The sequence below is a fragment of the Lytechinus pictus genome, unplaced genomic scaffold (genome assembly GCF_037042905.1).
Source record: "Lytechinus pictus isolate F3 Inbred unplaced genomic scaffold, Lp3.0 scaffold_28, whole genome shotgun sequence".
In the NCBI taxonomy this organism is placed as follows: Eukaryota; Metazoa; Echinodermata; class Echinoidea; order Temnopleuroida; family Toxopneustidae; genus Lytechinus; species Lytechinus pictus.
In genome coordinates, this window is record NW_026974148.1 from 100,344 (window position 1) to 124,934 (window position 24,591).

Consider the following 24,591-nt stretch of genomic DNA (forward strand, 5'->3'; position numbering starts at 1 on the left):
TCCCCATTTTCCTTTTTTTATGTTAAATATGAAATTATGATTGTTTCATTTTTTTTCAATACATGTGTATAAATGTGTCTCCATTGTGATGAAGTTGCTGCATTTAATAACTAATGCGGTTAAAGTTGATATAAGAAGACGATCACAAAAGTAGAGATCTTTACATCATCAGAAAGCTTTCAACCTACTTAATATCAATAAGTTAATTTAAGACAATAAAACGAATTGAAAATATTAAAAATAAGCGATTAAAACTACCTAAATATGGAAGTCATCGACGCCAATTCTCACGGCGTGAATTCGGTTCGTTTTGTGTGACGTCACGTCATGGCACTATTTGTTTTGACAAAGTGGTGGGGCCCTGTGTTGTGTGGAAAGTCTTCGTCGATATACTCCCGATACATTGTTGTTTGAGAGCTTATGATGTTATTACGAGTCAATTTGTTGTTTTCTTTCGATTCATTTTGAATAGATAAACAACACAAAACATTATAATACCCAAAATATTATTTTTATATCATGTAATATACTTTTTTTTTTGGGGGGGAAGAGAAACCACAGTGGTGCAAGGTGTGTGGGTATACTGTACTGTAATGAACAAACATACTTGCGAAACTTGGAGCAAATAGAACGAAGTGTGTTAAACTATCGTCGATATTTCAAACTTAATTGTGACTATACACATAATCAACTATGTTTTTTAGCCTAAATCATCCCATCGAAGAAATACTTAATGTGAGGATATTAGTTAAAAGGGAAGTTTAAATCACGATTTCTCGACTGTCAAATGCAAGCCGACGACATTTGTTGTGATATATCTATCCGCGAGTGATGCGGCTATTGCACACAAGCGAGCGGAATCGACAAGGTTTGAGGCGCCTGGCCTGTGGGGCTGGTAAGTTGCACGCTCCGATCCGATAAAGTTATGCTCTAGTGATCCGGTTACTCCGTTGCTGCTTGGATTTTATACTCTCGGAAATTTGGTAATTTTGTTTTGATAGTCTGATTTTCTGCTTTATAGTGCTTGTCTGTGTAGAGATTAGTAATGAAGGATGGTGATGGGCCGTCAGGTTTGGAGAAAGAAGAAAAGGGGAAGGCAAAAAAGAAGGATTCCGGAGGGTATCGATGCATGGTGATGCATTGTTCGTCGACTTATGCAACCACTACTGTACATACGATGCCAGGGCCGATGCCTCGACCTGGAGGTACCGGTAGGTTTAGCTCCTACCAAATGGCATGGATCAACTTTATCAAAAGACACCGTGTGTTCGACCACTCATGGTTGAGACATATTCATGTGTGTAGCCTGCATTTTGATCAATCACAATATGATCAGACACAGCTCAAAATGTTTGAACTGGGACTACGTAAATTGCCTCCGAAGCTGCTGGCAAATGCCATTCCCCATATCTACAATCCTACTGCTGACCCTGCCAGTGGCAGTGGACATGGACACCGTGATGGCACCCTTCTACATGTATCTCCTAAAGTGAGATCTAACTTTAGTACTTCAACATTGGCTAGCCCTTCATGTCCTTCCGCTAATGTTGTCCCGTCTGCCTCATCATCATTGGATGATCAGGACCCAGATAGATCATCTACATTTGTTGGCCTTGAGCATGAACATGATGGTGAAGACTACTCTCACTCTCAGACTCCAGTGAGCGCAGTGTCGGCACCGCTGGAGCCAGTGGCTGGAACTGCAACTTCGCCGACCTCTCAGGATGTTCGTAGGAAACGACAACGAACTTCATATAGCCGGAAGAAAGTGAGTAAATCATTTACAATTTAATAAGGCATGTTAGGAGTCTAATAAAAAATCAGTGTATTATTTTTTTTTGTCACGATAGGTCATTTGGGCAAAAATAATTTTCAGAGTAGAATCTAGAGTAGATCTACATCTAGACTTGCCTCTCATCATTACGGGTGTCTAATGTTAGTTCCAACAATCAAATATGGATATTTTACATGTCTAGAGCCAAATCTAGACTCATTAAATGAAACATCAATATGAGGGGGGGGGGGGTGTAATGTAGGCCTTCATATATATCTATATATAGAGTGTGAAGCTCAACACTCAGTCATATTGGTGTATCGGTATATGGAGATCGTGGCTGGATCGTGGGCGCACGCATGGTACGTTAGGTCGTGACCTCAGTAGTGCCGCGACGGACCATGCGTGCGACCACGCCATAAGTATAAAAGCCCCGATCTTCGAGTGATTCGAGAGAGTTTTCCAGAGTTTTCCAGTCAGTTGTTTGTTCCAGTCAGTCATCAGTCAGTAATAGTACAGTCAGTAATGAGCACGTCGAGTCAAAGGACATATCTAGTGGTAGCCATCGCCCGCAGATCGGTCATCATCAGACGCGGATCCTAAGAAGGACTGGTTCAAGGTAAACCCTCGTCTCCACTATGGCGGGCAAGGTTACTACACAATGGCGCTACGTCTAAATTCGAACCTGCGCTGGTTTAATAATTTTATTAAAGTGATTCAGCGCTTAAAATAGCTTTCCTAAACGTAGATTTAAGTATAAAACCTATATCACTTCCAAAAAAGAAAAGGAAAAGGAAGGAAATATCGTAGCTAGTTTATTAGATAATTTTGTAGTTTTACACATAGGTCATTTTGGTTGGGACCCGCCGCCACCGTAACGATATATCTTTTTACACAACTATTCCAAAAAAGATTAGTGTTTTAGGGTTTTAATTGCCGTTTTGTGCACCGTTTTACCCTTACACAATTCCCTTAAACCAAAATCTGGGTGTGTCGGGACGCCACGTAAGGCACGCGGAGTTTAACAATCCATGCATATTTTCTTTTGTCCGCCGCTCCCCGCGTCTATTGTTCGTTAGTTGAGAGCGCATGCCTTGCCCGATTGTTGCTTAATTGTGGCTGATTGCGGTAGATAAATCTACCCACCCCCATTTTCCCTGACCTTTTTTATTTAAATAATAGTTAGAATTTAATTGAATTAAACTTTGGAACTGTACTAAATAAATCAATAGCTGACTTTTGCTGTTGGTGATTTTATAGACTCTCGGTGAAGGATTATTTGCTTTACCTTGCTTGTATTTTTCTCTTAAACTGGCTGGCAATATAGGATTTTATTGCAAGCTGAATATATCTCGACGTAATAATAAATTCGCGCGCCTTCCAACAGTTAATTGCTTCCTTTAGCTTTTACGATTGGAAATTAGTTCCCGAGCGAAAGCGAGTTTGTATTAGTACATTTAATTTTTGTTTTTGGCGCCGTATACTGTTGCCAATCTGAAGAGTAGGGATTGGGATCTCGGATCTTGGTTATATTATGAAGGATTTGTTTTTGTGCTGCGGCGACCACAAATTAAATAACATTGCCGTGCAAAGACTTAAAATTCCGTAATATTATTTATCGTTTACATTCATCTGTATTCCCGTACGTGTTACTCTTCAGATTTCGGTAACTAATTCGCCCTGAATAAATCAATTTGTTACAGTTTGAAAACCTGGTTGAAAACGGAGTTGCCCTCTTGCAAAAAAATATAAGACGGGTTTCTCGCTCCGGATATAATTTCTTAACTTATTTTTCTTGCAAATCTAAAAGAAGAAAAATAATTATTTGACGAACGCTATTGATCGTGAAATACATATGCGTCGTCGTCTTCTGGATTGTTAGAGGACGGGATTTATTGTAAACTAATTTTACCACCCATGATCACATTCTTGTCAGCAATCCATTGCGGTATCGTTTTTAGTCAGTCCACTATTACAGGCTTAACATTTATAAATCTCAACTATATTTGATAAATGGTTCGTGCGCGTATTTTTCTGGGAATTATAAAGCTTGTTAGTTGTTATTTTTTACATTCAGGCACTCATAATTCTCATATACACGCGCCTCTCTAACATTTCATTTCGATTAAAAAAAAAAAGAAAAGGAGGGGAGTGGAGTGAGTCAGAATTATTTATCATCTCGAAAGTTCATTGACTTGTTCTAATTTAGGTTGTGCATTTGCCCCTGATTTTAAGGTTGGGCTTTTTCACTCTAGTTAGATTTGTTGAATCAGGATTTAGACTTGTCAAAGGCTGGGCTTCTTGTTTAATTCGCAGACTCTCGACCAAATATATTAAACTTTCCCCTAATTAAATTTGTTTAAACATATGTTAGTACATTAGTTAGGGATTTATTTAACATTAAGGATTGCTTCCCTCACTTTAAATTTATTAGAGAATCCAATGTTTTAAACGTCTTACATGTAGTTGCCTCCCTATAGGGATACCTTTTTTATATTCGTGGGTTCCTGTTATTAGCAAGTTTGAAATAGTAATTAGCAAAAGCAACGTTATTGCCATAATTGAGTAATTGCAAGTTGGATTTGGGGGTTTGTCCACTGAATTATTAGGATATGATAGCGTATTTCTTACTTAATTTTCAGTTTGGACTTAGCTTAAATTCCAACTGCTAATTCCGGCGGCGGTATCGCAAGTCACTCCCTCAATCCAAGCGTCGCTTAAACTTGTCTATTTCATTACAGTTAATCCAGTTATTATCTTGTAAAAATAAGTCAGGATTCATTGAAGTGAATATATTGTTTTGTTTTCTGAATTTCAGGATCGTAACTGTAAATAAATTCTGAAGATTAAGAAATTGAAGTGCGTTACTGCTGCACCGTTTTAAGAATTTGAGCAGCAATTAGATTATTTATTCATTAAAAGTGTTTGTTATATACAGTCAAGTAGACTGAGTAATATTTACCATTCATTTGGCGAGAAGACGCCTGACACAGAGCCAAGTGGGCTTCTTGATTTTGATTTAGCTCATTTATTTATTGTTGTCTTTGACAAGCAAGAGCTCATTGTCTATATCTGTATAACTTGTAAATATATATATCAAAATTCGTACCCTTAATGTACGAGGGTGTACGGGCTTTCAATTAGTGGTTATTGTATGTTCATGCCTTCACTTTATATCTGTGCATGAATAAATTATCAATTGTAACTTTGTTTACACATTGATATTTTGGGTTGTGCACTTGTACAAACGGGATTCTGAAATTATTCAGCATCCCGATTGCTAATTATTACATTTAAAATAGTTGTCTTTGTAAATGTTTTCAGATTGTTATCGTATGTATGAGTACACATAGCGTCCAAATTGCGTGCGTTTGCCAAAATTTGATCGCATAAATTTTTGTAAGCCTATTTGAGCGATGCGCGTTGCATAAACTATAAGCATTTCAAGTACTTGTATAAAGTGTACTCAAATTCACAAGTTGGGCATACTATTTATAATTTGTATAGTATTACATTTTGTGACTTGTGAATTCCCTTTCGCGAATTGTATCTATTCAATACCATTCGTAAAACAATTTGCGACTTGTATTTTTGCAATTTGCAGGTTGTTCATTTGGACTCCTCTTGTAACTTATAATATTTTGTAGAGTATAGTAAAGATAACATCGTAGTATAGGTATATCAGTAGTATTGTAGGTGTAATTGTAATCTGTACACATTATCTCCGAGAGACTTAAATTACCTTTTATATGTCCCTCCTATTATTCGTGTAATCATTTTGAATGATAATTGAAATAATATGCCTGGGACACGGGACTATGAATATTATAGTTCAAGTTCCTCCAGCGATGAATCTTCCCATACAATTGACAGGTACCATCGCTGGTGGAGTGAACGTAAAGTCTCTCGTAGATACAATAATCGTTTGGATTCCTCTGAAAGAAGGAATCCTAGGTTGATGGAAGATCGTGATCATTCCCCTCAACGTTCAAGGCATTACCGCAATGCTCGTGGCAATGCGGTAAGTCGTGACGACAGGCAAGGGGAAGAAAATAATCATAACCGAAATAGGGATTATATTGACAGATCCCATTCGCGCCGCAATCGGAGAGATCGCTCTATTTCCCCACGACACGATTATAGGGGAAATAATTGCTATTCTAGCGAGACTCCATTGCGAGGCGAATGCGATCGTCATCGCTATGACTCATCAAGAAGCGATCATCATCATAGGTCTCCCCTCCGTCGCAGTGGTAGGTCACGTCGTGAGTCCCCATCAAAACATCGGGATCATCATTATAACTATTATGATAATCAATACAATTCTCCACCACAAGGCCGAGGTGATTACCATGAGTATGATTACCGAAGACACGATCCATCTCCTCCACGTCGTGGGAGACGTTATGAATCCCCACACTACTATATGGATGATTATTATTATCACGAATGTAACGAATCTCCAATCCGACGTAGGGGAGATGATTGCGAATCCCATTCACATAGATACCGAAATCGATCTCCATCACCTTATGAAGAAAGACGGAGGGGTGAAGGTTATAGGCGGGATCCCCCGAGAGAATCATTTTATGATTCAAGGATGCGAGGATTGGATACTCGCTCCCCTTCACCTATTCGTCGTTCTCGATCACCATATGAAGGACGGAAGGATGACGGTTTTAGTCGGTATCCTCCTCGAGAATCATTTTATGAATCAAGTAGGTGGGATGCTCGCTCTCCTTCATCCGTTCGTTACTCAGAATGGAAGGGGAAAGACCACAGGCAGTCTTCCCCTCGAAGATCTTTTCGTGATCCTCATCGGCGGAATACTCCCTCTCCTTCACCCGTCCATTCTCGAGTAAGCACTGAGTACCCTAGCACATCTTATTCCCGGGTAAGATCGAAAGATGAAGGAAACCATGGTTTACCCCCTCGATCCTCTCATGATCATCGCAGGCGTGAGTCTTGGTCCCCTTCATTTTCTCATCATTCAGACATCGATGGGTACCCAAGTGTTTCTTCATCTTCTGAGAAATGGACAATTGAAAATTATAAACGGCTAACCCCGCAATCATTCCATGAGCGTTCGAGGGATACTCGTTTATCTTCATCTGTCCATCTTCAAGATAATAATGATGGATACCAGAGTAATAGTTGCAGATTAGTGGCATCTTCTCCAACATATGAAAATTGTGAAACCATAGACAATAATATGCCCTCTGCCACTAATACTTTCTCACTGAAGCATATCAGGGTTACCCCAGATTCAGTAGAATATAAGGGACCGAGTGGGTTTAACTTTCCCCCTCCCTTTAAGGCTCAAACCGAAGATACTGAGGAAACTGAAGTAGAAGTTACTACTCAGTCTCTTAAACATAGGTCAATTGAACAACGAATTCATGTTTTGGAAGACAAGATGGACTTCGTGCTTAATCGCCTACAAATCCTTAATACACTGGAGTCCTCTGTCGAAGACCTAGCCACTCAGATTTCCAAACTTGAGCAACTAACACGAACTTCACAAGAATCAAGGGGTTCCCTTAGAACTACTCCTGAGTCTATAGAGAAGCAGACCTCTCTCAGCCAACCTAATTCCTCCCCAGTCTTGACCAAATCCTTAGAGGAGAGTATTTCAGGTAATGGATGTGAGAGGCTTGATCCTAATGAACTCGGTGACCTATATGCTAATAAATTAGTATCCATCGAAACTGAAGAATATCAGGGAAACGATCTGGGATCGGAGGAATGGGTCCGACCCCGATCCCAATATGTAAGGACCAACACCCACTCTCTCCCCCTGTTTCAAGTTCACATCACATAACACCTGTCCAAAATAATAATTCTTCCCGTTCAGGTAGAAGTTTTGATCTATCATTTCTTTTGGTTGAGTGTGATGAGTCGAAACAGTTGGGCCAGCAGACAACTAGGGATGCACTGGGCAAGCAAAGTAGCCCCCCATCTCACGAGGAAGGGACTCCTCTGCATGTCCATCCATTCTCCTATGGAGATAATCCGTCATTTATGTGCACCCCTTGGCTGCTTCCTCCTTGGCCTCCACCTTAAAAAAAAAGTGGAGATGAGAGGGAGAGGGTGAAGTAGAGTAAAGTAGACAGGGATTTTATTGCAATATTACACAATTATTGTATTATTACAATCATTACATATTAGAAATATGCATAATTATATTGCCAGTTATTTTTGTATTTGTGCTCAAAGTTATATGAATTACATCATTTATATATTTGAAGTCTGTTAAATTCTGGCACATACACATTTCATGAAACTTCCCTCTTGCCACAAATTCCAGAATACAGTTTGAGGGGAAGGTTCTTCTGATTAGAATATAAATTTATGCTACAGATTCATGACTCTATAATTAATGTAATTCATGGTAAACATTTCAAGATTCTTATATACACAGATACCTTTTTGTAATTAATATAATTCATAGGAAATATTTGAAATGTTGCAATGAGATCCCTAACTCACTTTATAAGAAACGTGCAGTAAAATGCTGATTTTGTAAACAAGGACTTGCCGTTTGTTGTGGCAACAATATTGTCAGCAATGTAATCTGTATACTTGGGATTGGACTTTATTTTTATGTAATATACAATATGCACATTCATCTTTTAATCAAACAGTCATACTTTGACCTTCAATACAGTCAATGAAAATTGTTTAAACGATATTATGAACGATGTGCAGGTACCAGAAGTAGATTTTCCCACCTCTTTTAAGAATACTGGAGCTAAAAGTCTGCTGACAATATAAACATTCTAATCATAAACCATGTTGCGAAACCAGTCTGACAGCACGTTTGATTCCAAGAGGTTTTGGGTCGTCTGCTCAAGTGCATCCTCTACTGGTTTCGATCTTTGTAATACAAACCTGCTTGAGAAGAGAACAAGAAAAACAGGGTTTGATTTGCTGAATATGCATGTATATAAAAAGGTCCTTTCTCTGTTTTTACTATTGTCCTTTTTTGCGCAGGTTTACCCTAGGAGGTTCACTATTACGTCATATTGCCATTCTGGGTATTCTCAAACATATATTGCGATAAGTTGGAATCGTATTGGAGAGGTTTACATGAAATCATGTTAATCTGACCTATTTAAATAAAAACCTTCTAAACAAATATCAATACGACAGAATTAGAATAGACCCTAAACAGTGACTTTTGGAAAATATAATTTTCATTTATATGACCGTTGTTGAACCTCATTGGGTAATCCCAGGTAACATTGTAGGCTTTCCTATACTGTCCATCTGCAACTATTATCCACACGATTATGAATGCCCTCCGGTGAGATTATGGAATAAAAACTTGTACAAGGGCATATATATATACTTTACTCATATACTGACAGATACCTAATATGTTTTCGTCAGTCAATAGTTTGTTCAGGGGGACACATTATTTACATGCCAAATGGAATAGAGGTTTTAATGGATGACACCGTGTTTAGTAATGTAATATTTTATACCTTTTTAAATTAAATTTGATGTGTGTTTTGTTGATCGGGGATCTTTATTGGCATCATTAATTTGTAACAGGCCAAGACAAAGGTGATGTTTAATTCCCCTTTTAATCTTTTAATCTCCCCTTGGTTTTTTATGGTTGGGAGGAATATGGAGATCGTGGCTGGATCGTGGGCGCACGCATGGTACGTTAGGTCGTGACCTCAATAGTGCCGCGACGGACCATGCGTGCGACCACGCCATAAGTATAAAAGCCCCGATCTTCGAGTGATTCGAGAGAGTTTTCCAGAGTTTTCCAGTCAGTTGTTTGTTCCAGTCAGTCATCAGTCAGTAATAGTACAGTCAGTAATGAGCACGTCGAGTCAAAGGACATATCTAGTGGTAGCCATCGCCCGCAGATCGGTCATCATCAGCAGCTTCGATACTTCGAGGACATTACCAGACGCGGATCCTAAGAAGGACTGGTTCAAGGTAAACCCTCGTCTCCACTATGGCGGGCAAGGTTACTACAGGTAAATAGACTTCTGTTGAATGCTGGTGTTCTACTTCTGACAACTTGCTTTGGTCTAAAGGAAAAGCAAATTTATTCAATTTCGGTCAGGTCTGAACAGCAGTGCTTGGGTCTGATGGGTCGTCAATTTTTTTTTTATGCCATGCCGGTGACGATATTTCCCAATTGAATAATAGGGACGTTGTATACACATTCCAAATTCATCTTGTTTATTAATTTTTTTCCAATAAGAAAAATCATAGGAGGCACAACATGCCCCCCCCACCCTTGCACCAACTGCAACTTTTGGATGTCGTTACACATTCTACATGTAGCACACATGAAATTAATTTTCTTGATTTTGAGTAAGATGTAAAATTTACTACATGATCTCCAAGCAAAAGAGGGATCAGAGAGAGCATAACCAGTATATTCACAATGTTGACTTGATGACCTGAATAAGTGTTCCTTAACTTCCTTTAGTTTCTGATAACACATCAATGTATATGTAGATTTAATCTTAGCAGATTTATACGTAGGACTCCTCTCTCTCCTGTTCTCCAACTCTATACTCTTCAATGTACAGTATTTATAGGTTCTGTTTGTACTGCTTTTTACATTGTCATGACCGTATTTTGTTTTCCCCACCAAAATTATATTCATGAGATCATGATGACCATAGTTACTTCTCTACTTTATTTGGTAGGAGGTTGTCGAGATAACCGAGGAGTATACACGGAAAGATGATGAGGAACGAGCCTCGGCACGTACCAAAGATATTCTTGGGCGTAGTAAAGGTTTCCAGTGCTCGGTGAAGGTAGGTGAAATTGAACTATTGAACGATAATGCTATGACATGAAAGGACAAGTCCACTCCAACAAAAAGTTGATTTGAATAAAGGAGAAAATTCCAGCAAGCATGACACTGAAAATGTCATCAAAATCGAATGTAAAGTTTTCATGTATGACATTTTTAAAGAACTAATGTCACAAAATAGGCAAGTGAAGGAACTGATGACATCACTCACTATTTCTTTTATATAAATATTCAAAATATTTTAATTTTCTCAATTGTCCTGTGAAACAAAGTTTTCTTTCTCCCTGAACGTATGGAATTGCCATTGTTTTAACATTTTATGGTTCAGTCAAGCTGGTCCTCATTGCCAAATCTGTTTTAAAAAGAAATGTTGTGTACTGTAATTCAAACAAAGAACAAAAGAAATATTGAGGGGCATCATACATGTACATGTAGATTCTCTCATTTGCTTACATGTGACTAAATTGTGCATGCATATAACCATTTAAGTGAAAAATAAGCAGAACTTTTAAAATGTACATGTAATTATTCAACCATCTTTTTTTTTTACATCTTAATATTGATGAAATTTTCAGCTTGTTTGTCTTGTTTGTTTTATTTATTCATTATTCTTGACAAATTGGATAATATATGAGGGGCTCAATGTCCCTCAACCCTGGGTGTATTGTTGTTGCACAGGTTATTTTGATGAAACTGGATTTGTTTTTTGAAAAAATTTCTTCACCTCCAACTTTTTAAAAATTGAAGTAAACCATACACTGTGTGTGTATGGGGGAGAGTGTATTTGTACAGTATATAATTGTCATGGGTGTTATCAAGGATAGTACTTTTTTTTCTATTTCATGCCATAGGCAGATTTTTTTAAAGCAAATTAAACAAGTTCAGTACATGACACAAATGTTTTATGGATATTGGAGGGAAATGTACAAATTTTTTTCTGCTTGTTAATGGCCATCATGGATGTTTTGATCAGAAGCAGAATGTTCATAACAGTTTGAATGCATACAACATGTAGTCCTGGTAGTGTAGCAAAAGTAACTCAAGAACCATCACTTATCCAAAATACACATTTATTTCAGTAGCATTAACTAATTTACATCCTTAGGTTCATGGAGTTGCAACTTTTTAGTTTCTATTTCAACTACCAAGTGATTCACATGTCTCTTTAGTCAAAATACTTGTGAGTAACCATTAATAAACTAATCAATTTTCAGATGGTTCATCGGAGAGTTGGCATTCGGAAACAGAGGCGCACCTGCAAAGTGCAAGTAAAGCCCATCACTGTGTCAAAGGGTAAGTGGAGAAAATGATAAAAGCAAGTCTTTGTGATTTTGATAAATGGAGGATCATTTTGAATGCGTTCTAATTGAGCATAATACATGCACCAACAATGTTCATGATCATGGGAGGCTTGGGTGTTGACAACCTGAAATTTTCAGTAATAATAACGTCGACTTATCTCTAATATTCAATGTGAACAAATTTACTTGTATGTATAATACAGGAATTTTTTACCATATTATGACCCCCCCCCTTTTTTTTTTTAAAGGAGGATACATAAAAATCTTCAATGTCAAGTTTATACACGTACATTCCGTATTCCTAAGTGATGGTACATGTAATTTCCATTTGACTGAGACAGAAATCTGTTGAATGATCCCGAGAGATGTGATAACAGTTTGAGCCACAAATTATTTCTATGGTCTTCAGGATTTCTGTTTAGTTTTATTTCTTGTTTTTGTTTGCAGTTTTTCATTTAGATTTTTTTTTTTTAGTTACTGTTCTAATTTATTATTTAGTCTTACAGTCCAAATAGGAAAGTAGCCTACATGTAGTGTAATAGGAAATATGTTGCTTTTACATTTTAATGTTCTTCATGATAGGAAAGCAAGTGAATTTTCCGAAAGAGCGTGCAGCAGATCTTTGTGATGCAGTCACACAGACTGAAGGAATTTTTGTGTTGAAAGCAGCCAACCAACATGTTGAAAAAGAAGCAGTGGATGATGTCGAGGATGAAGCAACGGACGATGAACCAGCAGATGATGAACCAGTGGATGATGAGACCAAGGACCCCACATATATTCCAGGTGAAGAGACCAACTCACCACGCAAAGAAGGGCAGTCAAGGTAAATTTTGTTTTATCCTATTAAATTCATTTGACATAAATATACAATACCCTATTCTTGACATTGTTCATTAATTTTAGTAAAATACAAAGCTGTTTGACATCACAAAAATACATAAATATAAAACCTGATCTAAATAATATATGGTGAATATGCAACTACCTGTGATCAGTACATGCAAATTCAACTGTATTTGTCATTTTTCTTTTCAGTAATGCCTCGGAATACTTGTAATCCTGAATTCTTTCTTCTTATTTTCTATTTGTTGTTTGTCTTCTTTACAGATCTGAACCAAAGAGCCCTTTAATGCAGGAGAAGTTTATCGTGTTTGAGAGTAACCTGATGGAGCTCTTTGAAGTATGCATCTCTTGCCTTTCTAAGAATGTGCATGTGGAAAAAGTTTCTTCACAATCTTTAGGATCTGCACTGAAAGTTGTGACAACCTGCCTAGACTGTGGTCTTCGCCGGGAATGGCTCAGTCAGCCAAAGGTTGGTGACATCTACGCGGGCAACATGCTTTTGTCTGGTGCTATTCTGTTTGGAGGAAGTAGTCCCACTAAAGTGCTTCGTGTCTTGCGACACATGAATGTGAAGGCCATTACAGTGGAAACATTCATGAAACACCAGCGAGAGTACCTTCAGCCAGCAGTCATCAGAGTAGCCAAGAAGGAGCAGAGGAAGCTGATCAACGAAATTCCAGAAGGGGAGCCTCTCATCCTTGGTGGTGATGGGCAGTCTGATTCTCCGGGCCACTGTGCAAAGTATGGATCGTACACCTTGATGGATCTCAAGAGGAACAAAATCTTGGATGTGCAATTGGTCCAGGTATGGCAAGAAATTTTCTTTTACAATTCTTTTACAATTCATAATCAATATTTGGGTGAGTGCTATGGGAATCAAACAGATCAAATTAAACTGGCATGCATTGTTATATAGATATATGTATGCATAGCTTGAAAAAAAAGTTATTTTTATAACTTTAAGCCACATTACTCTTTCAAAATGTATTTCTTCTACTCATAATTTTTCATTGCAAAGGGAATCAATTTGCCATTTTTTTTTCCTATCACATTTCCTAAATTGGTATTTAAATTGTTGTTGCATCCTTATATTTTCTTACAGAGCAATGAAGTTCGCAATAGCAATGCGATGGAGTTGGAAGGTCTGGCAAGGGGACTCACTAGTCTGAAGGAGAAGGGGGTCAATATACGTATGCTGGTGACTGATAGGCACCTCCAAGTGGCTAAATGGCTCCGAGAGAATTATCCTGACATCAATCATAGATATGATGTGTGGCATATTGCGAAAGGTATGCAGGAAGTACTTTCATTTCTCATAATTATCCTTTGTTTTTATGTTTTGTTATGTATTATGTTGAATTGAGAACAATGTCCGGTCCATTATGTTGAATTAAGAATAATTCCAGGTCCTTCCTCCATTTTCCCCTTTATTTTCAGAACATGATGGGGGGGGGGGGGCTGGGTCACCATATGCCCATCAATGAAAAATTGTATCCTCTGTAAGTAAGGTTTTCTTTCATGTTTGCTCTGATAGTAACAGTCCCTTGTGTAGAGATCATTTCTTATTGACATGCATAGATATATTGAATAAGAAACTTGGTTGAATTATCATCTTAGGTCTGAAGAAAAAGATCATCGCAGTGTCCAAGCTGAAAGATTGTGAAGTTGTTGGCAGATGGAAGCGGTCCATCAACAACCATGTTTATTGGTGCGCCTCATCAACCCCAGATGGTGATGGAGAGGTCATGGTGGCCAAGTTCAAGTCTATCCTAAATCACATGCGGAACATACATGAAAACCACAGTGACGTCTATCCTGCATGCTCTCATGGAGAGAATCATGGACAAAGAGAGTGGATGAGGCAAGGTTAGTATTGCTAGGACAGTTTTTTTGCATGTTAAGTAACATATTTAGTGAAGATTAGTGGATGCAAAACAATGATAACTGCTTGATTGCTAAAACAAACGATTACTTGCCAGTAAAATTTGCAGGGGCGATTTTAACAATTTAATGATGCCCTACCAATTTTGATAATTCAGCTTTGATGTGCAAGTAGTCAGGTTGTCACAATTTTTAGGCAGGAGAATGTGTCTTAACTTTGGTCTCCCTAAATTCAGTGTGAAAGGAATAATGTATGAACTTAAACTTGCCTACATGTACATCCAATGCTGATTTATGGTACATATGGTGTGCAGAGTGAGATTTGAATTGACTGTGATAAGAGAACATGCATGTATCATGACCTGAGAAGCGAGTCAATATCAAATGTCAATTTATTTAGCTATGCGAATTCACATAAAAAACAAGATACTGTAGATTGTGTCTTAATCGTGTCATGACGAAAAAGGGTGATGGCACAACAAATGATGACTGTGATGGGTATGCAGACTTTTATAGATATACACCATGTGTAAGTTATTTATCTAATCCTTTTCATTTTGATAATTACAAAATAGTACATACTACATTGGATCAAAGAAGTACAGGAAGCAATGAGAATATTTTACATTTAAGTTTAACTCCTGTTTTATTTTTTAAATTCACAGGTACGAAACCGTTTGAAAAGTTGTCTGAGGAACTATCAAAAACCAGACTGTTGAATGACATGAAGAAAATGTCTCCTGTTGACCAGACCAGTTCAGTCGAGGCCTTTCATAGTGTGATGCTCTATTGGTGTCCTAAGATGCTGGCCTACTCATATGCCGGGATGAAGTGCAGGTAAAAAAAATTGCAAGTCTATGTAGTTGATTTTTGGGTTGAATGAGTGTGGAAATACGTGCTTGACCGAAGCGGTGATTGAAAGTAAATGGCCCTCAACCTCATTACAAAGATTTATATATTATTCTTCATCATATTCTTGAAGAAAAGCTTTGTCATAGTTTTAATAAAATAGATTAAAGTTTTTACATATTAGTCATGATATGTCTACATGTACTGTACATGTATAAAGCCCAATAGTGATATCGTGGTAGAGAACATCTTGTACTAAAATCGATTACAGTTATTATTTTGTTTTTCTTTGTACTCTGGTTATTTGTAGATTACATCTTGCCGCCTTGCACTGGAATGAGAATGCTGGTCGAAGTCATGCAACTAAGGCAGATGGGACACCTATGTACCGTATCAATTACCCCAAAGCCAAAGAAGGCGGCCACACAGTTTCCAAAGCGTTGACAGCTTGCACATTCAGTGAGTATATTTCAACCTCCCTTCCCCTGTAAAATAATTGTTAGAAAATAGGGGGTCTTATGTTAATGTGTATGTACTTATGAATTTTGTCGACTGTACTCTAGGTGATTGATATTTTGTAAGGTAATAAAATCAATAAATTATGAAGAAGTATCCTAAAGACAGTTCACATAGAGATCTGCATTGTTAGAAATACTTGCCATGCGTGTGTTTATTCATTTGCCTCCTGAATGATATGCCAGTGCATGTCATGGTGGCAATGTAATGCGATTATAAGATTTTTTTTTTTTTTTTATTAAGCAGATTTTCACAAGGTTTTGTATTTTCTGTATTTGTTTCATTTTCACATTGCATATAATAGAAGAGAAGCAAGTGCTTCTTGCTTATTTTTCTTTATTTACATGTAATTTTGATTTTTTTTTTTCTTGTGACTTTTAGATACTAAATACATTTGAAATTGATATTTTTTTTTTCATAGATTATGTGAGAACACTCATGGAAGAGACAATGCAACTAGTGTCTGGAAAACAAAAGATCCGGTCTACCATCCCAGAACTGGAGGGAAAGCCACCATTGTGCTCAGGAGTTGATCGTCCAAGTAAAGCAGAGGCCATTGATCAGTTACAGGTACATCGTCGATTTTCAAAGGAGTAGAGATGACATTGTGAACATTAACCTATCTATTCCTGGAAGGAAAGCTCTCAAACAAGTACCTGTGGCACCCTGTGAATCCGACCTATTTTTGGAACTATTTTGCTCCTGTCAGGATTCTATGTACATCTATATGTAATGTTTGTAGATTGATGGAAAATACAAGTGCTAATGCAAATTTATATCATTTGACATGAAAACAATTATGAGAATTTAACGAAGGAAAATATGCCTAAGTCAAATCTTTTGGGCCCACAGCCATCTATTTTTCTTTTTTACCTTTAATTGGTATATTGCACATTATTTTCCATAATACATGTATGTTCTATGGAAGGCTGAACCATACAAAATTACCTGTATTTGATATCTGATTCATTGACATCTTTAAAATCATAGTCTTTACAGTGTTCCTTTGCAATATACATTTACACTGTATGTGTACATATTGACATTGTTTTGACACATTATGGCTTGACATTGAAGCTGGAGTTAATCTTTGAATAAGTATTGATGCATTTCCTTTAACTTGCCAAAATTATACAAGTTGCAATAATACGATATGTTCATTGAGATTGACATCATTTATATTTTCATTATGGAAGGATTTACTTGTAGTTATTACCAAATAGTGGGCTTCATAAAGAATTTGGCTGTCCTTCCTAATTCTTGTTTGATGAAATAAGTTTGTGGTGAGCTGCCTGATGTATGTTCATTGCAAGATGATCATAACTTGACTTTTGCCATCTTTGCAGTGTCGTTCTGCATCGTTTATATAAATTGTCATTTCAAGTTGGAGCTTGATGCAATTGAAACTGGAGTTTATCTTCAAATGGTATGAACATGTTTAAAAATGACAATTCCCTCTAACTTGCCAGAAAAGTCTTACTCATGTTGCAATAATATGATATATATTCAGTGAAAACTCATTTATATTTTTATCATAGTATTTAATTAGCTATTGCCAAATGAATGATAAGGGTCTACAATCATGTATGCATTAGCTGCTATTTTTCCACCTTGTTTGTAAGATGACTTATGCTTTATATTTTTAAAAGATTGTCAGAGTTTTTGAAGTGATAAAGTTCTGAATCATTACTGCACTAACTATCTCCAGTGGTGAAAACAGATGTTTGTCATTATATGCATTTTATTTGTAATTTGATGATTATGTTTAGACAAAAAGGGGAGTTTTTGGAAGAAAGGTCTCCAGATTTTGTTTCTCAAGTCAGTTTGATGGTACATTTGTTAATTTTTTGTTGAAGGTGGAATACTGATTGTTCGATATAAACACTTTTTTTTCTAGACTTAGAGCAGTATTTAGACTAGTAGATTTACACTATGTACATGTATGTTTATATAAAGATTATCTGATTCAATGGACTCTGAAGTTTATTCTTATGCTTTATTAGGAAGCAGTAAGTACTATTCATCTCAAGATCTGAACCTTATCAGAAAGTATGCTTAGAAACTTTTGATGTTTTAGTTTTTTGTTTGTATTATATGTAAAAAGAATTATGTTAGGTGTACTTCATTAGATGCTTGGTTCTTTTCAACACCATTGCTTTACTTGTACTTCTCAACCTCAATAACTTGACAGGAATTGTCGAGATGTTGGATTAGTTGAAAAAAAATGTAGGGATTATAAAAAAAGTTGTTTGACAGTATGCTTGGTACTTTTCAACACTTTTATTGTACGTGTATATGTACTCATCAATTTTATTTGCATTATTACAGGCCTTGTTTTGCATTAACAAAAGTATGCTAGTTAGTACTTGCAGTGGCAGATCCAGGGGGGGGGGGGGGCTTCTGATCAGTGCCCTCCTTTGGAGAGTCAATATTTTCAATGTGTATAATAATTATTTCGTTTCTTTTTCTCGTCAAATTTTCCTTGGGTAAAATGTGCCCCCTTTTTGGAAAATCCGGGGTCTGCCCCAAGTACTTGCATACATGCATCTTGTGGTCATCAAAATTCATTGCTGTACAATTACTTTTCAGTGTTAGTATCTATATCAAAAAAATGTTCATAGCCTTTGGAAAAGAAGTTGGTTTCTTTTCAGTCTGTTCTTTTTCTATATTGATGATTTGATATTACATTTGTTTTGACCAAGACTTACATATATATTTTGTTTTCATAGCCAATAAAAAGTTGTGCATTTAGAGAAACACATCTGAACTATTTTGTTTTTAATACAATCATTTATTCTCTTCATGAATGGCAGGTCTGGAGGTAGATCAAAGTTTGGTATTAAGTATGTGCCACTGGGGTGGGTGTGAAAATATCTCCTCTACCCATCTCGATTTATTTTATGAAAAATGTACATGTGTCTTTACACATCTTTCTCATACAATTTATATCAATTTTATAACAAAATTTTAATATTTGAATGCATCTGTTATAGGATTGCAGACCTTTTTAGAATATGGCACCATATTCCAAACTTAGACCTTCTCATAATTTTTTGTCTCATCATTGGCCATGAACCCGTGGTTTTGCGATAGAAATACATAAAAAATCTGAGGAATCCTTTGATAAAGCGGGAGGGGTACCGTAAGTGTTCCTCGAAGCAGCGCTACAACTAATAAGGACAATGATCTTATTCCTGTTCCTTGTCATAATAATAAATGCACAATTTCTTTGACAAGTTTACCCTCAGCCAATCAACGTGATCCATAGGCCTATTTGCACCTCAAACAGTTATTGCAAGTTTGTTAAAAAAAGTTTATGAAACGTCCCCAGGTTTTTTTTTCCTTCTTTGTTAGAATGGAAAAATATCATGGGAGAGGGACAGGGGACTGTCGGCCCTCTTGAAAACTCTGTTAAAATATGTTTCCCCAGATTTTCATGTTTTAAATTACCATGGTATTTTGATGGGGGGTGGGGCAAGATCCACATCCTAATTTATTTTTCTTATTGAATAGTAGGGATAGGCAGTTACACAATGAGGGAGCACAAACCCTGATGGTAGATGTCCATCAATGAGAATTCAAACATTAAATTTATTTTATATTATACACCTCATGATTTTTTTAATTATGAAAAAGGGAAAGTAAGTACTTGCTACTGAAACTGAATATTCCTTGTGAAAGGAAAATGAGTACGAAAGAAAACTTAATTTTCATATTGAATGTGCAGTCCAATTCAGTGTGAAAGCTAGAAATGGGGTTCTATGCTTCCCAAGAAAGTCTTGAACATTGTGATCCCTTTCATAAAGCACATATAAATATGTAGGGCAATTCCATAAAATGATAAACCTTTTTGAAAATCCGACCTAATTTTTCTAGTCTTCACTTGATAAATTGGCCAAGTCATGGTCATTTGACAGCATTTCAGACTGTCAAAAGAACCAAAAATCAGAGACAGAAAATTTCAGGAAGGTCCCAAATATAGGGGTTCGGACGCACACATTTTATAGAATTGCCCTGTAATTTACATCAACAATCATTTAAGCATCATTCATCAAAAGAAAAAAAATTCAGACAGGAAATTTCAAAATTCCTAATAAGTCTATTTGTTTCTTCAGAATTATCATCTACATGTACATTACAAAAGGCAAACTAACTCATCTTCATTACTTGATTTCCAAGTAGAAGGGCCTTGGAAAAAGCAAGAAAATACATATCTACATGTAATTCCCAAATGACTTTGACTAGACGCAAATAAAAAAAAAACACAATCAAAATAAAGCAAAATATACATGGACCATAGTTCAATATTACAATCACAGAAGGCATATACCAAGATAGTTCGATCCAATACATTTCAAATTATTTTGAATTCAAAATACAAGTACAGTTGTAAAAGATATATGGCCTTTTAAACAATTAAATGACTTCATTTATCAATATCTGCAACAGGAAGAAAAGACATTACATTATTTACCAGGCACCCAAACAGCTAAGCAATAACAAACTGATGAAGATGACGAAGTTAGAATACATTGTGCAAGTCCATAAACCCATTAACTAATGTTTTTGTCTAATGAAACTTCTTTAAAAACAATTTTACTCTGAATTACACTCTGAGATGGGAATAAATGTATGTTCTCATGGTATGAAGATGCAACACAAAAACATTGCTTTCCATACAGGAATTAAACATATATAACTCAATATTTTGAAACAGATAATGGACTAAAAATCAATATCTGCACAGCTACATGTACGTCAATACAGAATGACCATTCGACAAGTAACTTCACCTGTACAATGTATCCTTATTATATTTACAATTGTTACTATATATAATTCTAAAAAATAATTATTAAAAACCATCAAATGCAGGATTTTTTCACCTGCAAACCATTTACATTTTGATTTCCAATAGATGAGACATGTAAATATTTTCCTATAAAGATAAATCATACATGTAGGCCTAATGCTAATGATAATAATCAAAACAAGGAAAATAATGAACTGTACTTGATAATATGACATATCAAATAATGTAACTCCTAAGGTCCGAACATGTCTTGAAAACTCTGAATTCCAAATCCACTTAAACAAATAACAAATTTAGTAAGTAGAAACCAGTTCTACATGCAGAATGAACAATGCATCTATACAGTCAATTTAACTCATTATATTATACAGTATAGAGAGACATGCACACTGATGTAAGTAACATCAAAATCAGAAGATAACTACATGTGAGTGAAGGTACATATATAGGGTTCATGTAAGTACACTTTCAAACATTTAAAATTTAATGGATGGCATCTTCAAATACTGATCAATGTACAGAGCTTTGCATTTTGAGTGCTGAAACGTAGCAAAAAACTGCCAAAACAAAATTATGATATATATATACATAAGTCATTTATCTTCTCAATACTCGCAGAACTGTCCCCCTGTAAATTCCAGCACCATCAGGATAGGCTCGCATGATTTTTGAGTGTATGCAGGCAGGTAGTTGCACCCTTATGTCTTTGCCGAGAAAACCCCAACACCAGCGGACAACTTTTCTATAAGCCACATATCTGTATTTCCTGCAAAATAAAAATACAGAAGATTAATGTAAAGAGAGACTTAAATTAAAATACTAAAACCAGAAATACATGTATGCAATGGTTTGAAATTCCCTTCAATTTTTTGTTTGCCGCAAGAATGATATAAACCCCAAGTTTTTATTACTGTAACACCATCAGAAAAAAAACATGTACATGTAAGAGACATTGTCAATTTACCATGCTTGGTCAGGTCCATACATGTAAATAAAAATACATGAAGAGCATGACACTACATGTACCTGATAAAGTGCCTGCTTAAAAAAGTCTTCCTCCTATTTTAAAAACTTTCTTTCAAATTGAAAAAAAAAAATATCCAGCTTAGACACAAAAATAATTACACTAATTTCCTGGTTAATATGTCAAACATTGCATAACCCCAAATAATTTAATTTTACCCTGCCTCTTTGAAAACTAATGCACAGAAAATATATTAATCAAGAACAAAATTTTTCTGATTACTGTTGAAGGCTATACATTATCTAGTAAGGAGGTAAAGTCCATGTCAATGACCATGATACTTACTCATTGTTTCGGTTACCAAAGGCCCTGGCTGCTCGCCTCCACCTGTCCGTGTACTCCATCCATCCAATATATAAAGATATTGGGTTCAGGATGGCTGACTCAAACGCCTCTGTTGTAGTGAGACAGTCTACGCCTAAAGCGTCCGTTTCAAATGAAACTTCAGGAATCTCCCTGCAACATGTGCAGTCACCTGCAGAGAATGAAGGTTCCACCCTGCAGTGGCCACCACATAGACACCTAAAAGTAAAAAAAGAAGAAACATCAGTATTAATCATCTTTTTTTTACTCCTCTTGCCTGCGGATTTTAATGCAATGTAAGTCTATGAGATATTTTGGGGAAAAGATGCAAATTATGTGCAGTGGGCACTGGCACATCCAGAGGGAGGGGGGGCACATCTGACTCGTGCCCCCTCCCTTTGAAAGCGAGTATTTTTTTTTTCATTTTGTTTGTCAATTTTTTTGGGGGAAATGTGCCCCCCCTTGAAAAATCCTGGCAGTGGGTACGTGTAGATGAAGATACGCTGTTTGTGGACAACACCTCATCTTGATCAAATTTTAACACAAAACTAGTGCTGTAGTGGTGCTCTCCATTCCATGGGGGGGGGGGGTCAATTGTATATTTGCAAGAGACTTGACATATTAGAGCTAATAATAATATAAAGCAGACCTCATGCGATACTTATTACATCATGTTTGTACCTCCTAAATGTATTCAATGCATACACTAGTCAATTTTCTACCATCCTTCATGTAAGATAAATTTTAAAGAAAAACGTGGCAATAAAATTGTTCGCAGGTGCTGAATAGTGTTGGGCTACTACCGGTACTGAAGTCTCACTCAGCTCAGCTTCGGACTTGTTGGGTGAATGATTTTTTTTTAATTCCATAAAAGCGTTTGCTCGGTGATATAACCTTATCGTTTTTATTTTCTTTTACATTCAAATTAAAATTACTGGTTTAATGACAGAAAAAATTGTAGCCACTAACGAATAAGATCTAATGATATTTCAATCCCGACTGAACGAACTGAGCTAGCTGAGCCTGAGAGACACTGACACTGTCAGTCAAATTGACAAGTGACAGTGACTAAGTCACAAAGGCAAGCAACTAAGAAACGTGGTATTATTAGTAAATGAATGGAGTCTCTAAGCTAAGTCAGATAATTAGACAATAACTAACCAATCATTATTCATTAACCGATGAGGATCGACATCCCGGGGAGCATCTCCGTCGTTAAAAAGGCCATCATCATCGTCATCTTGTCTCGGTGGTGGTTCATGGAGATACGGTTGCGGAACATCGGGTGCTCCCTCGGCTCCTAGGCGGGCCGTTCCCCTGGCGCTGGCCTCGGTGGCTGCGGCTGGCATAGGAGCGTTATAGTCCTCGTCAACGACTCCCTCTTCTCCGATTTCTCCATCGTCTTCTCCTTCCTCACTCGTTGACGCGTCCTCCCAACTACCGTCGTCATCGTAGCTCTCTTCATCACTTTCCTCTTCACCTTCCTCTTGAAAGTCCTCAAAATCCATAAAAAGATCGTTCTGTTCCATTCTAGCGCGTGATCCCGTATAAAGCAGAAAGCGAGAGTCGAAACAAATGTAAACAAACACCGCACGTGTACGTAGAGCTTGGGGGAAAGCAATCGACCGGATCTACTTTCAAAGTCAGGCCGGTCTTCGGCACACGAACGTTCAAAGATTTCAACACAAAAAAAAATAAAAATGAGTGAAGAAAATGTGACATAAAAGAATGTTTCCGCAAATATTTCGAAATCGTAAGCCCGATAATTATTATTTATTATATCAGCGATATATATAAGGCAAAGGAATATGTACACAACCATTATTTAGCTGAGTTTTTAACTTTTGAAAAAAAAAGGAAAACATTTTCTGGAGCTCTGTGTATGATTTTATGTGGAACATCCGGGGAACATAATGAGAGGGCAGGCATGACGTGACGTCACATAGACCGAGGTGGAAATCGTGAGAAGTTTCCTGGCTCGTTAGAGATGCTATTTTGGAGGCATTTTAGTGGAGGATACCAAGGTGCCAGACGACTTTTATGGTATTATATGTGGATAAACAGATTATATATGTAATATGCTTTCCTTACATACCATATTCCAGGATATTTATTTCCTTCTTATGTCAACTTTAATCAGTTGTCATTCCAATTGTTTAAGTTCTTGGTAGAAATATTTTGAATAAACCTAATTTCATATAATGTACAAAAGAACATGGGATATGACATCATCAGCCCACCTAATGAATATTCATGAGACATGCCTAAATAGAACTGTTTCACGGGAATATTGCAAATCCTTAAAATTTAACTTAACTTCGTTATTTGTCATCCGATTTTGATCAAATTTTAAACATTTTGCTTTGTGAATTTTACTGAGATATATGAATATCTCTAGCCTTGACCTTCCCTTCAATTATTTTCTTGTATCGTTAGAAAGAGATGGATGAAGTAGAAGAATACGTTCATCGCAACCAATTAAGCTCTAAGGGTGTT

The 24,591-nt window shown here is 36.6% G+C and overlaps 2 protein-coding genes across 2 annotated transcripts; one reads left to right on the top strand and one right to left on the bottom strand.

Moving 5' to 3' along the window:
- Positions 1–946: 946 nt before the first annotated feature.
- Positions 947–18,720, top strand: LOC129282034 (uncharacterized). The gene is made up of 10 exons (XM_054917969.2): positions 947–1,768; positions 10,453–10,563; positions 11,777–11,855; positions 12,446–12,689; positions 12,974–13,514; positions 13,812–13,998; positions 14,327–14,575; positions 15,256–15,427; positions 15,750–15,898; positions 16,377–18,720. Exons 1-10 carry the CDS (start codon positions 1,046–1,048, stop codon positions 16,550–16,552), a joined length of 2,631 nt encoding a protein of 876 aa, XP_054773944.2. The 5' UTR covers positions 947–1,045; the 3' UTR covers positions 16,553–18,720.
- Positions 18,721–20,226: 1,506 nt separating this feature from the next.
- Positions 20,227–24,195, bottom strand: LOC129282410 (uncharacterized). The gene is made up of 3 exons (XM_054918307.2): positions 23,257–24,195; positions 22,078–22,314; positions 20,227–21,534 (listed from the first exon to the last, which is right to left on the bottom strand). Exons 1-3 carry the CDS (start codon positions 23,622–23,624, stop codon positions 21,366–21,368), a joined length of 774 nt encoding a protein of 257 aa, XP_054774282.2. The 5' UTR covers positions 23,625–24,195; the 3' UTR covers positions 20,227–21,365.
- Positions 24,196–24,591: the final 396 nt, after the last annotated feature.

Excerpts from the sequence above, each read along its gene's own strand:
- LOC129282034 (XM_054917969.2), top strand. The coding sequence starts at position 1,046 with ATGAAGGATGGTGATGGGCCGTCAGGTTTGGAGAAAGAAGAAAAGGGG. Across the intron at positions 10,564-11,776 it reads GTTTCCAGTGCTCGGTGAAG|ATGGTTCATCGGAGAGTTGG; the intron begins GTAGGTGAAATT and ends ATCAATTTTCAG. Across the intron at positions 11,856-12,445 it reads GCCCATCACTGTGTCAAAGG|GAAAGCAAGTGAATTTTCCG; the intron begins GTAAGTGGAGAA and ends TCTTCATGATAG.
- LOC129282410 (XM_054918307.2), bottom strand. The coding sequence starts at position 23,624 with ATGGAACAGAACGATCTTTTTATGGATTTTGAGGACTTTCAAGAGGAA. Across the intron at positions 22,315-23,256 it reads CGGTTAATGAATAATGATTG|GTGTCTATGTGGTGGCCACT; the intron begins GTTAGTTATTGT and ends TTTTACTTTTAG. Across the intron at positions 21,535-22,077 it reads TTTGGTAACCGAAACAATGA|GAAATACAGATATGTGGCTT; the intron begins GTAAGTATCATG and ends TTTATTTTGCAG.